Source organism: Quercus robur, chromosome 11 (assembly GCF_932294415.1).
Source record: "Quercus robur chromosome 11, dhQueRobu3.1, whole genome shotgun sequence".
Taxonomy (NCBI): domain Eukaryota; kingdom Viridiplantae; phylum Streptophyta; class Magnoliopsida; order Fagales; family Fagaceae; genus Quercus; species Quercus robur.
Window position 1 is genome coordinate 20,336,729 of NC_065544.1, and position 13,970 is coordinate 20,350,698.

At 31.2% G+C, this 13,970-nt stretch overlaps 1 protein-coding gene across 1 annotated transcript; it reads right to left on the minus strand.

Annotated features, from left to right (window-relative positions):
- Positions 1-9,537: 9,537 nt before the first annotated feature.
- On the minus strand, positions 9,538-11,517 carry LOC126705915 (non-specific lipid transfer protein GPI-anchored 31-like). Its single transcript, XM_050405138.1, has 3 exons — positions 10,916-11,517; positions 10,737-10,769; positions 9,538-9,948 (listed from the first exon to the last, which is right to left on the minus strand). The coding sequence occupies exons 1-3, from the start codon at positions 11,262-11,264 to the stop codon at positions 9,770-9,772; spliced, it is 561 nt and encodes a 186-aa protein (XP_050261095.1). The 5' UTR covers positions 11,265-11,517; the 3' UTR covers positions 9,538-9,769.
- Between the last annotated feature and the right edge of the window lie 2,453 nt (positions 11,518-13,970).

A 13,970-nucleotide genomic window follows, 5' to 3' on the forward strand; every position in this document is an offset into this window, starting at 1 on the left:
TCTATAAAGTATTTAACTATTATTTCTGAGTATTTTGTTATTTTTGAACCTGATTACCCCGACCCATTAGCCAGGTGAAGTCTGTGCAAACAAATTTACCAAGAAGTATGCCACACCTTTAAAGAGAAAGTGGCCCATACAAAAATATTTATGCCATTCTGAACTTTTAAGTTTTAGGCCATTGTTAACGAAGGCCCAGTATGTATAATAGCGTAGGCTCAAAAAGAACATATATTGTTTTTAACGAAGGCCCATTTTCGACATGAACCTGATTACCCCGACCCATTAGCCAGGTGAAGTCTATGCAAAAAATAGAAGCCCATACAAAAAGATTTATGCCATTCTAAACTTTTTAAGTTTTAGGACATTGTTAATGAAGGCCCAGTCTGTATAATAACGTAGGCCCAAAAAGAACACATATTATTGACCGACGTGTGAGCTTTTTTAGTAATAAAAAAAAAAAAAAAAAACAGAATATTTGATAAGCTAACGCAAAATATAGATTACTTTTCAAGCAAGAAAGGAGGGATTATTTACTTTATCTGCAGCCGCGTATTGAAATATAATAATAATAATTGACCGACCTATGACTCAATCCTCTTCTATATATAAGGGCATCTATGCCTATCTTTGATATTTTTCCTCTCTCTCTTTCTTTTCTCTCTCGATTTCATCGGGAAAATAATGGCAAAACTATCACTGGCTTGCAAAGATGGAAGAACCCAGAAGAAGCATATCGGCTATAGTTTCTCAGAGTCAGAGATGGACGTGGCTCGGCAGCTAATACAACTCAGCGGAGACTCGGATGACAACCACAACCATGACGATGATAACAACGCGAACAGCTCGGAGGTGAAAGTAGAACAGAGCGAAGGTGATGATGCAGCTGATGTATGTTCTACTAATAACATCAGAGAAACCATTGAAGAAGATGATGAGATTTTCGATCGAAGGAAAAGGAGGTTTCGGTCTATATATCATGTTTACAAGTCGAGCAAGCCTGTTATTATTGCTAATGCCAAGAGGAGGAAGCTAGCAGTTGTTTGATAATTTGATTAATATCTGACTCTTGTATATAAATTAATGTTGACATGTATAGGTTGCTTTTCGTAGTTTGTTTCTCCTTTTGTGGCAAGAAACTTTATGTTCTTGGTTGCTATTGAATTTATAAGGAAAGGTGAAGTTAAGAGTTGAATCCATTCTTTGATGTAGTTTTTTAGTTTCCAAAAGATGTGAATACATGAATTGTACTTTGGCCTTGCCTAGCTAGCTGAGAAAAGCAGTAAACTACAGAAAGTTTCAATTTTTTTTTTACGTACCCTCTGCTACTGGGTCTCGAACCATATAGGACAATTTTGGATTTGGAAACTTAATTATATTCCATATAGACCTATCATCTTCACAAGCACATGTGATTACGTGAAAGGTTTGTAAGCATTAAAAGCAACAAAGGATAAAATCTTATCAAAGGATAACTTGCAAGTTTTGAAATTCGTTCCCATTCAAAATTCAAACCAATAACGGACACTTTCGGATCCCAAGTCCAAACAATATACATGTTTTTTTGGGGGGGATATTTCATACATAGGTTTCAAGTCATAACCCAAATCACCCAAATCAATATGGATCCAAAAAGTAAAGAGCTCGTTTGTACTATGTTTAAACAACAGTTTTCAGTTTTTTTAAAAATACGTGTGGATGAAAAAATATGTGAAAATACGTGTAATGTTGTTTAAAAACTGAAAACATATGTTTGAACTCGCATACTAAATGGAGCCAAAGTCACTAAAAATTTTTCATTATATTTTTTATTTATAGTTGTTAAAATTGTAATTTGTGACTAATATACGATAAAAATTATATCAATAACGAATCTATATAAAAATAATATTATACTAGTCACAACTTGTCGTATCAATAAATTATAAAATAGGTAGTGCAAAATGTTTTATCTCAAACACTTTGTTTATTTTGTTATACAACATTTTTTAGTAGAAACATTTCAAGAGTTCATGAGCGGCGGCCTAACCACCAAAACCTACAGCCCCGAACACCATCAATGGTGTCAATGAAGAGAGAGAGAGAGAGAGAAAGAGAGGGCTACAAATAAAATTTCTCTCACCTAAAAGCATTTTACAAATTTGACCAAATTTTACCAGCAAACAAACACCCAAAAATGCAAAACATATTTTTGGCAAAAATGTACTCGTTATGTAAGTGGAAAGCATTGTCTTTCTATTTAGAATGTCGATTTCCAAAGTTCGTAGCAAAATGTCTTCATGAACTTGTGGAGTTGTTGAAGTGGGGTAAGATCGAACTACCTTTAGATGTTGCTTAGATTTTAGAGGATATTTTTATTATTTGTGAAATTTTTTGTACTATTTCTTTGGTTAGTGTTCTTTTAAGATGTAATAGAGTTACTCTAGCTCTTGCTAGTGCTCATAAAGAAAATAAGAACATTGTTTGGCTTGAAGAATGTCCCTTATTTCTCTCTCATTGTTACTCATTATATTGAATAAATGAAATCACTATGGCTTTTATTTCAAAAAAATTATATTTGTAAGAATATTTTATGAAAACATTGAAATCAACTAGCTTCCACTTATATATTATCAATATATTAAAACACTTCACCCATGCATTTTATATATAATTGCCAATGTTAAGGCTATGATGAAACCTATTCACATTGTAGAGGATAACCAGGAATCTCAACTAAAGAGTAAAGACTCGGGTGTTTCCAATAAAAGCCACGAGTGCCATGATAACAATAATAAAAAACCTCACCATAAATTGCTTTGAGCTTGCCCATTTGCACTAAGACCGACTTGAAGTTCTTCAGATAGCAAGTGTTAGTTGTTTGGAGTTTTAGAATGAAAGAGATCTAGCATTTGAAGAGCTTTTGTTGTACAAATGAGGAATTGGCCCTAAGCTATAATTACACAGGACTTGCAAAGACATGTATTGGGAACCACTGGAGGAGCCAAGGGGCGAGAGGGGGCAATTGTCCCCCTTGAGGCTTGAGCTCCCCAAAAATTGATCTTTGCTGGTGCTTATTTGAACTATTTCACTATTTTTCCCCCTCTTGCACTAATCAATTCACTTCCATAAAGTAACTTAGCAACCTCATTTTGTCTTTTCCTGCATAAAAGACGGTGATTTGTGGGGGCTTAGGTAAAATTTAAAGGTACCTTTGATTGGGTGGATTTTACGGAGGATTGAAAAAATAATAATAATAATAATAAAGAGAATATGGGAGAGAAAACAAATTTTGTAGGTGTTTTCTTGGACAGAGGAGAGAAAAAAAAAAATTTTAATTGGTGAAGTCTATGTGTTTTCTCTCTGAGCTTACTAAAACATTATCTCCACAATTTAGGGAGAAAATAAAGAAGAAAAGAGTTGTTGCAGTCAAATTACAGAACTAACCCTCCTCTCATTTTTTTTTTTTTAATTTGGCATCATTTTTAATAAGGAAATATGAGTAAATTTATACAAATTTTATTTTCTATCTTCCCATTTTTCTTCTCAACCAAATAAAAAAAGTTTTCCACCCTCTCAACCAAACAAAAAGGAGGAAAACTAAAATCTTTTCTATCCTCCCACTTTTCCATTCCCTCCCTATTTTTTATCTTTTCACTTTTTCATCCTCCCAACCAAACGGATCATTTAATATTTGCTTTGACTCTCTTTCGCTAAAGTATTAGTGGGGCCGCAAAAGGTTTTTTTTTTTTTTTTTTTTAATGCTATATCTTTGTATACCAACACTAATGTTGTATACACAATTTTTCACAAACAAATTATACAATTGCTAAAGTAATTAACGTTGAACAGTAGACGGTAGACGTAATTGATACTAACACTTTTACTTCATTACTCATAGTCAACTACTTCAATGAGTATGAATTTTATTGTGAAAAAGTTAAATCTATAGCATTATTGATGGTTTGAAGTTTAAAACTGTAGAGTGTCAACTAACATTTCTCTTTCATCTCTTGATATTTTTGTGGGTTTCAAATACTAACTTTTTATATAAATTCAAAATTTAGCTACTTAAAATAACAATGGAAGAAAGGTCATATTCTACATGAAAACATTCAAGGAAGAAATGAGACATGTATGCAACTTTACAAAAAGTTTGCTATATTCTTTAACATTTTCATATTAATTTATTTTTCTCATTTTATTTTGAGGATCAAATTATATTTTTAAACTTTGTGCATTTAAATTATTCTCTTAATTTGATTGTTATTAATTATGAATTTATTTTACTTTATTTCTTTATTTTGATGATATGAAATATGTATTATGGATAAAATTAAATAAACATATAGTTTTTTTTTTATATTTTTTGTTATTAAATTGATTAATTTTTCAAATTAATTCTACTTTTAATTTTTTTTTTTTTTTTTTTTTTGATCTTGCTCTCCTAAATTAAAATCTTGACTCCACCACTGAATCTATATAAATAGGTGGAAAAAAAATCTTGATATGGAACGTTTTAGAGCACACCAAAGAAATTTACAAATACATGCTAATATCCTTGTCAACATTTATTCTTCATAAGGATACTGAGAATGTTGTCGATCCAGTTACATAATAACACATTATAGAAAGTTAGTTAAAATCTTTAAATGATATAACTTAATTCATTAGTAAATATCTAATTTCTTTCTAAAGATGTTAGTACATTGTTGCAATTTCCTTGTAAATTTGTAATTGTACAATATCCAATAAATGCATTGCTTTATGAAATGCTTCATTGGCAGTGGTCGCACTAGGAGTTTTTTCTAGGGGGTCATTAAGAAACTTAAACTAAACAAAATTTAATAAATAAAAAACTTGAATATATTGAATTATCAAAAAAAAAATCACAAATACATGAAGTTTTACAATTTTCTTCTATGAGTTTTCATATTTTGAAATCGTCTCATAATAGTTTATTATTAGTTGTCATTATCTATTGTTAATGTAAATATGACCATTTTATTTTGTTAAGTTTGTATAATTTTTTTTTTACGCAATTGTGGTTATATATTTATCATTGTCTCTATAAAAAAATATTTTAAACTTAATGACAAAACTCAACCCCACTTGCACCGGATAATTATTAACCCACACAACCACACTCATCCATACATAAATAATACACTAAATTCTTGTTTGATTGTGGAATAAACTGATATATAATCAGGGTGTGCAAGATTTAAAACAAAGTGTACAAAAATATTTTTAAGAGTAAATTAAATTAGTAAAGCAATATTATATATATATATATATATATATTTTTTTTTTTTTAAGTAAGGGGATTCATTTAAACCCCTTGAAGTATATCTGCAGCTGCCACTATTCATTGGTAAGACTAAGATCTCATTCTTTATTACGGAGAAGATTGATTAATTAAAAATCAAGATAGGTAATTGACAAATGAACTTTAAATCTTGGCTCATAAGACATAAAGTGTGGTTACACAAAATATAGATTACTATATATTATATAATTTCTTTAAGACTACTGTCAATTTCTTTAAGACCTTCTCTCATCTTTGAATGTGTGTTAAAATACTTGGTATTATAATTAAAAAAAATTATACAATTAATCCTCTTATATTTAATAATAATATTTGGTTAAACTATTATTTTGTTCCTCAAAATTTCCAAAAAACAAAAATGTTATTTTCGTCCATAGATTTTTAATCTGATCATTTTAGATCCTCACTTTGCAAATATGAGCAATTTAGTTCTTCAATCAACTCTTACTACATTTTTGGCGTTAAATACATATGAGAATGTCATTTTTACTCTCTTATTGACTTTGACAATTTGTCATTCACCCAAAACAGCCAACAGTGACTGCCAAGTGCCAAACCCATGGATCCAAATTCAATAAACCTTGTAAATAAATAATTCAAATCCACCACATCATTTATCGGGCCACAAGGCCCAAAACAGATTTGCTAACCCCAAAATATTTCTTTTTTTTTAAGAGAACCCCAAAATATTTCAAATTACCATTCTATGGGTATAAAAATCATGCTTTCTTAATGCTTCTTTTATTAATGTCACGTCCTGTAAAGACTTAAAGACTCCAATTGAAAGAAACAACTAATCAATCCAAGCAACAGATAAGGATAAGTATTGTGCTTATCGACTCCTATTCAAAGACTTCCTAATTGATAAGGATAATTTCCCTCATTATTCAAAGACTCAAAGTAAATAATAGATAAATATAATGATAATTCACAACTAAATATTGCTCCAGCACTGGATTTCAATTAACTTAACTGTTAAAGTCTCTGATGGTTGAATAAGAAATCTGAAGTTCTATCTTCGCCTATACCAAAAATTGATTAGTGTTTTGGTTTAATAATAAAGAGCTATCATTGGGAGTGGACGTCATAAGTTGGAACTCTAAAAAAAAAAAAATATTGCTCCAGCAATAAACTCTAGCATCAACCTCTAGTAGCAATATTGTGGATCTAACAATTAATATTTTTTTTCTCCTAAAATCATGGGTGAGCTTTGGCCATAAAATCTCATGAAGCACCTCCAAAATTTGGGACTCTGACTTCTGAGCGTTTAGTATGTAATTGATGAGGTATAGCAATATTGTCTTTCCCAATTCTTATGTTTTTTTTTTTTTTTTTTTTTGTGAAAATATTTTCTTATACTTATTTTACATCTTTCGTTATACACAATATCTACAATTGATAATTTGATACGTTGATGTAGACATTTTAAAAGGCTTAATTAAAATATCCACACTTAAAACATGAAAATAGACGTAAAAAAGTAGATGAGGGATTATTATTGACTGTGTAATTAAAAAAAATTATTTTCAAAATCCTGTTTTAATAATATTTTAAGTACCACTTATTCATGAATATATGCTCAGCAAAGCACCCCATATTCCTCAAAGTTAGCACCTCATAGGCTCCTCAAGAATAACCTACAGAGTGAAGCTGTGTAACTCCCTAAAATGGCACAATGCAAAGATGCAACCAAAATATATAGCAAATATCGCTGGTAGGCTTTAAGGAAACTTAAATTTGAGTAACATCTATAAAATGGTATAATATAATCATAATAGATAAATTATTATGATTAAGAAAGTGTGTTATGCATAATATAATTTACTCTACAATTTCTTAAAAATCACCATAACTTTTGAATGGATCAAAATCTTCAAGTGGGTACTTAGATTCGTGGACAGGAGATTCACGTTGTAGCATCTGCATAACTAAAAAATTTTGTGGACTCAAAGCTGCGTTGGATAACGTTATTAAATTTTAGTAGGAGTAGGACCATTCAATTATTGTAAAACTTTTTCAATGCACATTTTTCTACTCCTTTATAAATCTATGAATTTTTACTAAAATTAGACTACTTCTAATATGAATAAACTAGAAATAGTACTTTGATATTATATGGACCTATTTACAAGGTTATAAAATCCAATCTTAAGTTTATATATTATATTTTTAGACAAGTATATACATAAAAATATAATATTATATATTTAAATCAAGTCTCATATTCAAGAGTTTGTTCATGAATACATTACAATGTTCAAACTTGATTCATTTAATAATTGAGCCTAAATTTAGGCTTGAGCTTGGTTTTCTTGCCAAATAAACAAACATAGACAAGTATTTTCTTAAGTCATGCTCAAACTATTTATAAACAGTTTGGTTCATTTACAATATATTTTGGTCCATGTTTTGATTTTAAATCCAAAAACTTGAGTGATCCTCTTTCTAATAGTAAGTTCAATTTTTTTTTGGGGTTGATTTGTCAAGATTTTATATAAGCATTTTAAAATTTTGGGATATCAACATTAGAAATTGAAAATATTGAATCACCAGAATTAACTTCTAAATTTTTAAAATTTTTTTCTTTTTATTATCTCATTACTTGTTCAACATTCTTCTAATTAGAAAATAAATTATTGCTGCCAAGTTATTAAAAAAAAAAAAAAAAGTCTTTGTGGTTGCTCTCCTTCCTAGCACCAATTGAGGATCTTGAGTCCTTGAGATTGGTGATTAGTGGCTGACAAGCGAGTGAATGGCAATAGCGGCGGCTAGTGGCTACGCACTTCAGTATCAAACTTTCAGAATATATTTTTTTAGAGTTACACATGGCCTGAAAGTGAAAGGGAGAGGTTACATACCAGTTGAAGCAAGTAATCTTGTCCAATATCCTAAGTGAAAGGGCAGCCTAAAAGTAACATATAGTAAATCTATATTAAGGCTACTCTTAAGGCAAGCAGAGCCAGAAAAACAGGTTTTTTAAGGGAACTAGTGATCTTTATTTAAAAAGTGCTCAGCATACATTAATTTTTTTTTTTTTAATTATGAAAAATTGAAAAAACTGTCAAAAAAAAGTTAGTTTTTTATTTTATAAAAAAATTTAGTTACTGAGCTGTGTCTGTTTCCGTGATTTACGAGCTTGATCCGCATAATTTGGATCTAATTATTTGTTCAGTTAAGAGTGGTAGAGTGAGCTGTTGATCAGTTGTAATGTTAAGCAAGATATTTTTCTCATTCATAGAAATTTTCTCACTCTTTCTCTCTTGTGTTCTTCATTGATCTTTCTTCTTCTTACTTTCTCTGTGGCAATCTTGCTTCTGTTTTGAGATTTCATAATATCAAGAATTTCTTCACCTTATAAACAAAATAAAAAGAATACGAACTAAGTTAAATGGCTCCAACATAAACTTATTGAGAGAGAGAGAGAGAGATTAAAAGAAAGTCGCGTATATAACTTATTATGTTTATTGTTTTTCGTTTTTCTTTTTTCGGTAATAGATTTTCTGAAAGAAAAAACAAACACAAATATAGCTTCAATGCAGAATAAATGACATTACGTTAAAAAATAGCAAAGAATCAATTGATTTTATTATCTGTATTCCCTTTAGCATTGCCATTGGCAAAAGGCATCTAGTAAAGGGTATCTAGACTACGCCTAATTTTTATCTCCAAAAAAATAAAAGACTACACCCAATTAGTAATTAGCCGAACCTAATAAAGTTAAGTCTAAACCAATTAGGACATTTGTTAATAGACCATTTAAGAGAGTATTATTACTCTATTTTCATGAGAAATATAAAAAAGTTGTCATAAAAATTATTTGCCCTTTTCTTTTCTCTTAAAAGACTTCTAAAAATATTTTCTTAAATGCTCCATCAGTTAATTTTTCTCGTTAATTTATTATTATGTACCATTGAACCTCTCATTTAAAAAAAAAAAAAAAAAAATTCCAATTAACTTAACTAGCGTTTGAGATTTTTTAACTAGTAATCTCTTATCATCAATGTAAAGCTGATTCCTGGTGCTTCTTTCGCAGTACAAACACCACACTAAAAAAAATGAACATTTAAGAAGTCAGTTTCCAATTGAAGGTCAGTCATTGGAAACCTTAACTCACTCTGCTATGGGCATTTATCACAATTGGCATATCTGACTCCCAACCATACTTTTTCACACAACCACCAACATCAATGCGTTTTCAGATGTACATGTTTATGTTTGAAGAACAAGTATATAAGAATAGACAAACACTAAAATAAAACAATCCAGACCTTAAAACCAGGTTAATGTTCAACTCCACATAATGAATATTATCTACTCAGAAAAGAGAAAAAAAAAAAAAAACTGATAACCATATAGAATCCCCAACGATAGATTAAAGATAAACATAACAATTTTTCCTTTCATATCATCATCTCCTCCTCTGCTCTGCTCTCAAAATTGACACTGTCATTCACTCAAAGCCTAGAAAAATGACGCGACCGCATAGCCAACAAGTAGGGATCCAGCTGAAATAGTGAGCACAGAAGAACCTGAGCCTGAGCTCGCTGCCGGAGCCGGAGATGGTGCTTTTTCACTCTCTACTGCAGTAGCTATAGGGGCAGCAGCTGATGTTGTAGAAGGTTTAGGTGTGAGGTCTGAAACTACACACAATAATAAACATTTGTCCAGCAATGTCAGGTGTTGATTGTCAAGCAATTGAAAGATTATTATAGACACATCAAAGACAATTTTTTTAATTTCAATTCTTATATATTTGGAGGAGAGAACAAACTATTGATCAGATTTGCAAAAGAATTTATTAAAGTACACAAATATTTCAAACAAAATGAAGATTCCCTAATAATGATAGTAAGTGTATCAACTAAGAACAACCCAATATCATAGCTAGAAAAGTAATGCCACTAAAAGATTATACATATTTATCAACATGCACAGTGAAAATTAGATAAAATTATTTAATTGATAGTGGTTCTAATAATTGCCAATTACCTGTGGGTCCAAAAGTATGGGGGTAGGCACAGGTAATTCTCTCTTATTATTTTTATTTTTGTAACTGAAGGTAATTCTCTCTTTTAGGACTTATTATGAGGAAGCACATAGATTATATTGGCTTTATAAAGTCTTCTTTTTTTCACCAAACCCCCAGGTGGGTTCTCATAAAATACTGACCCTTTGAAGTTTTGACTTACCCTTAAACCCCTATGAAATTCTTTTCTTTGTGATCTTGTGATGACAGGTGCCAAAACCAAATCCAGAATGCAACAAGTCTAAATTGAATAATATCCTCTATGTAATTGTTTATTTTACAAAAGAGAAAGTATTCACCTTTAATTTTTAAATTTTTTTTATTTAAAAAAACATCTATATATATATATATATATAGAAGAAAAAAAAATTCTGGAGTATAGTAACAAGATTCAAAACATACCAGGACCAGGAGCACCTGCAGGAGTCAAAGACACTGCAAAACAACAAAACCCCCCACAAAAATTAGATACTAAAATTTTCCAAGAAAAAAGGTGTCAAAATCCAGTTGGAAAAAACTTTCCCAAAAAATGAATTCCATTCAAAACAGAGAAAAAAGGGAGAGATGTAAAAGTGACTTACATCCACAGTTGGAAGCAGAGGGGGCAGAGACTTTGCAAGCAGCAGGAAGGGCAGTGGCCTTGGTGACATTCAAGACAACACCCAAAGAAGCACTGCTCTTGAAGGCCTCACAGAGACACTCAGCATCAGCTTTCAACACAGTTTTGAGACCAGCACAGCAAGTCCCCTCTGGCTTTGTCACTGTGCTTCCGTTTGTCACATAGGACAGACAGTCAGCCATGTTCAAAATCAGGCTTGAACAGTCCACTGATGGTGCTGGTGCGTGGTGCGAGGACCCAGCTTGTGCATATCCAACCACCCAGATGGCTAGTACACACAGAATCACTGAAAGGTTTAGCTTTGCTGCCATTGTAGTTACTTTTCTTTTTCCTTTTCACACACAACACAAGAACAGAGTACAGAGTGAGAGAGAAGTAGAGAGAAAGTGGGGTTCAGTGCTGTGTTGTGTTGTGTTGTGTGTGTGAGGTGTTGGAGAATGTGGGGTGACTTTAAATAAGGGGATTGGAGAGTCTTAGGGGAAAAGAAGTTGTAGTTAAAGGAGGTTTTCTGATTCTCTGAGGACTCTAGCTGTGTGTTTAACTGTGCCTATGAGAGAGAGAGAGCTTTTTTCAAAAAGGTAGAAAGGGAATTGCAATTTGGGAATATAATAAATTCAGTATATTACTCTTTTTTGCTTCAACATATACTACTATTTGTTTTCATTTTAAATTTTAGTTATCTTTTCAGAATTTAAGCAAAAAAAAAAAAGTTATCTTATAAGAAAAAAAAAGTGATAAGTTTTTTTTACTTTTTAGTCCAATACTCCAATATAAAACACTAAAAAAAAAAAGTACTCAGTATGATACAACTAAAAAAAACACTCAGAATAGTACATAATTTTAGAGAAATAGTTAATGGTACCTTTAATTTTACAATTTGTTAACTTGTTTTCTTAACCTGCATGGCTATGGGTGATAAAAATTTCCTACTCACTATTTGCTTATGCCCATTGCCCACTCACAATTACTCAAATAACTAAATTGTGAAATTTTTAAGTTTCTGTTGTTTCCTTGTAAAATATTAAACAAATTGTGAAATTTAAGCTCCAACTGTATCGCTATAAAATATTATTAGGTATTTGATATGACATAAAAAAATTTCCATGCACAAATTACAAAAACTGGTGGCTTAACCGTCGGAGTCACTGGTCCACCGTTGGTTCCAACAACAAAATCGCTGATATCAGCCACCTCATTATTGACTTAGCCACCGGATTGGAAGAAGCGATATTGTGTATTTTGTAAAAATTTTTATCAAAATTTTAAAAGTAAAACTTTTTATCACATTTTAAAAAATAATAATGATCAATAAAAAATGTATTTTATTTTAACTAAAATTTTCAATGAAACAAATACAATAAAATAATTAAAATATTTTTCATAAAACACAAATTACAGCAAAAGAAACGTAACTAATGAAATTGGTTGCGTTCACGGACGGCTCAAATTACAGCCCAAAAAGTAGAGGTAGAGCATAAAATGGTAAACAGATTTATTAGGATATTGACACGTGTACGATATAGTCGGTGTAATGACGACATGATGTACACGTGTTAATATTACATGCACCGAGATATATGATGACACATGCTATGCCACAATTAAAGTTATATAATTTGAACACTCAGCCAAAAAATAAAAAAAAAAGTTAAATTTGAGTTTGAAGTACACAATGCGCCAACCAGATTTGATTTTTTATTTTTGATTTTAAGTTGCCAATATTTTCAAAACCCACTTTATGTGGAAGGTTGCAATCAATGCATTTATTTGGTTAAAAGGGTGAAAAAGTAGAAAGATAAATTTTTTTTTTTTTTTTGTTGGAAGTAAAAAAAGTAAAGGAAAAGAAAAAGTGAATTCGTATAAATTTATTTCTATACCTTTACTAAAAAATGATGTTCAATTAAAAAAAATGACAAAAAAAAAAAAAAGCAATCATTAAATTATGTCCTTATTAAATAAAACAAAAAAGTAACACATTTATTTAGCAGAAAAATGGTATATGTGCAAATGGATGAAGGAAAAAAAGAAGTAAAAATAACAATTGGACCAAAAAAAAAAGAGAAAGTAAAGGCTATTGACATAGACGAAGCCCATGTGCACTTGCACATAGGCATTTTCATCCATTAAGTAGCTTTATTTTCTCTTTTCAGTTTTCTCCTCATTTTAGGAAGAAAACGTTTTGGTGGGGCCAGGGAGAAAACATCCGGACCCCACCATTTATTTTCATTTCTCTTCACCCAACCAAACACACTTCAAAAAGTTTTCCTTCCCATTTTCTCTCCAAAGTTTTCTATCCACCCTATTTTACCTCCAAACAAACACACCCTAAGGAAAGGGACTACTATACCTATTTGAATTCCCTATCCGATTATATATTTGGAGTACCAAAATATCTCATTTTATTTACACAAAAAAGTGGAAATTTTTATGTAAATGTGTTTCTCTTTTTCTATTAAAATATTTTTCAATTTTAATATATAAATTCTTATAATTTTTAAATTTAGATATTGTAGGGACACGATTCTCAAACGGTCCAACAAGGACGTTGGGTTCGCACGTGAAGGATCCCTCACAATAAGATTTGTAGAGAGTGGGCTTAAAAGGCTAGCGTCTGGTCACGGGGCATTGGTCCAAACCGGGCTTTAGGGAAACTCAGGTAAGAAAAGGCTTTAGCTTGGATATCCAAGCCCTACAGCTTTGTAACTTGAGGGATTGGACTCCTCGGATCATGTCCGAGGAGCACTAATGTCTTTCTCCGGTTACCCGGCGGTGGGTTTTTCGTGGTGGTGTACATATATTGTCCGAGCATTCTCATCCCTGGAGTTTTTCCCAGGAAGTGAGATGGGGATCCCCCCTTTTCTGATTAGTTTACTTTTTCTTTTATACTCGCTTACGTTCGATGTCCCTCGTCCACGTGTAGGGTCAATTTTTCCAGGACTGATATTTGTCCCGTCAGTCTAATCCCGCAATTGTTGGGGATGGTTGATAAAGCTGAAGAATACTGCTACGTTAGGTGC

Coding starts and splice junctions, on each gene's coding strand:
- LOC126705915 (XM_050405138.1), bottom strand. CDS start 11,264: ATGGCAGCAAAGCTAAACCTTTCAGTGATTCTGTGTGTACTAGCCATC. Junction 10,770..10,915: donor CTCTGCTTCCAACTGTGGAT/GTAAGTCACTTT, acceptor GTTGTTTTGCAG/TGTCTTTGACTCCTGCAGGT. Junction 9,949..10,736: donor TGCAGGTGCTCCTGGTCCTG/GTATGTTTTGAA, acceptor TATTGTGTGTAG/TTTCAGACCTCACACCTAAA.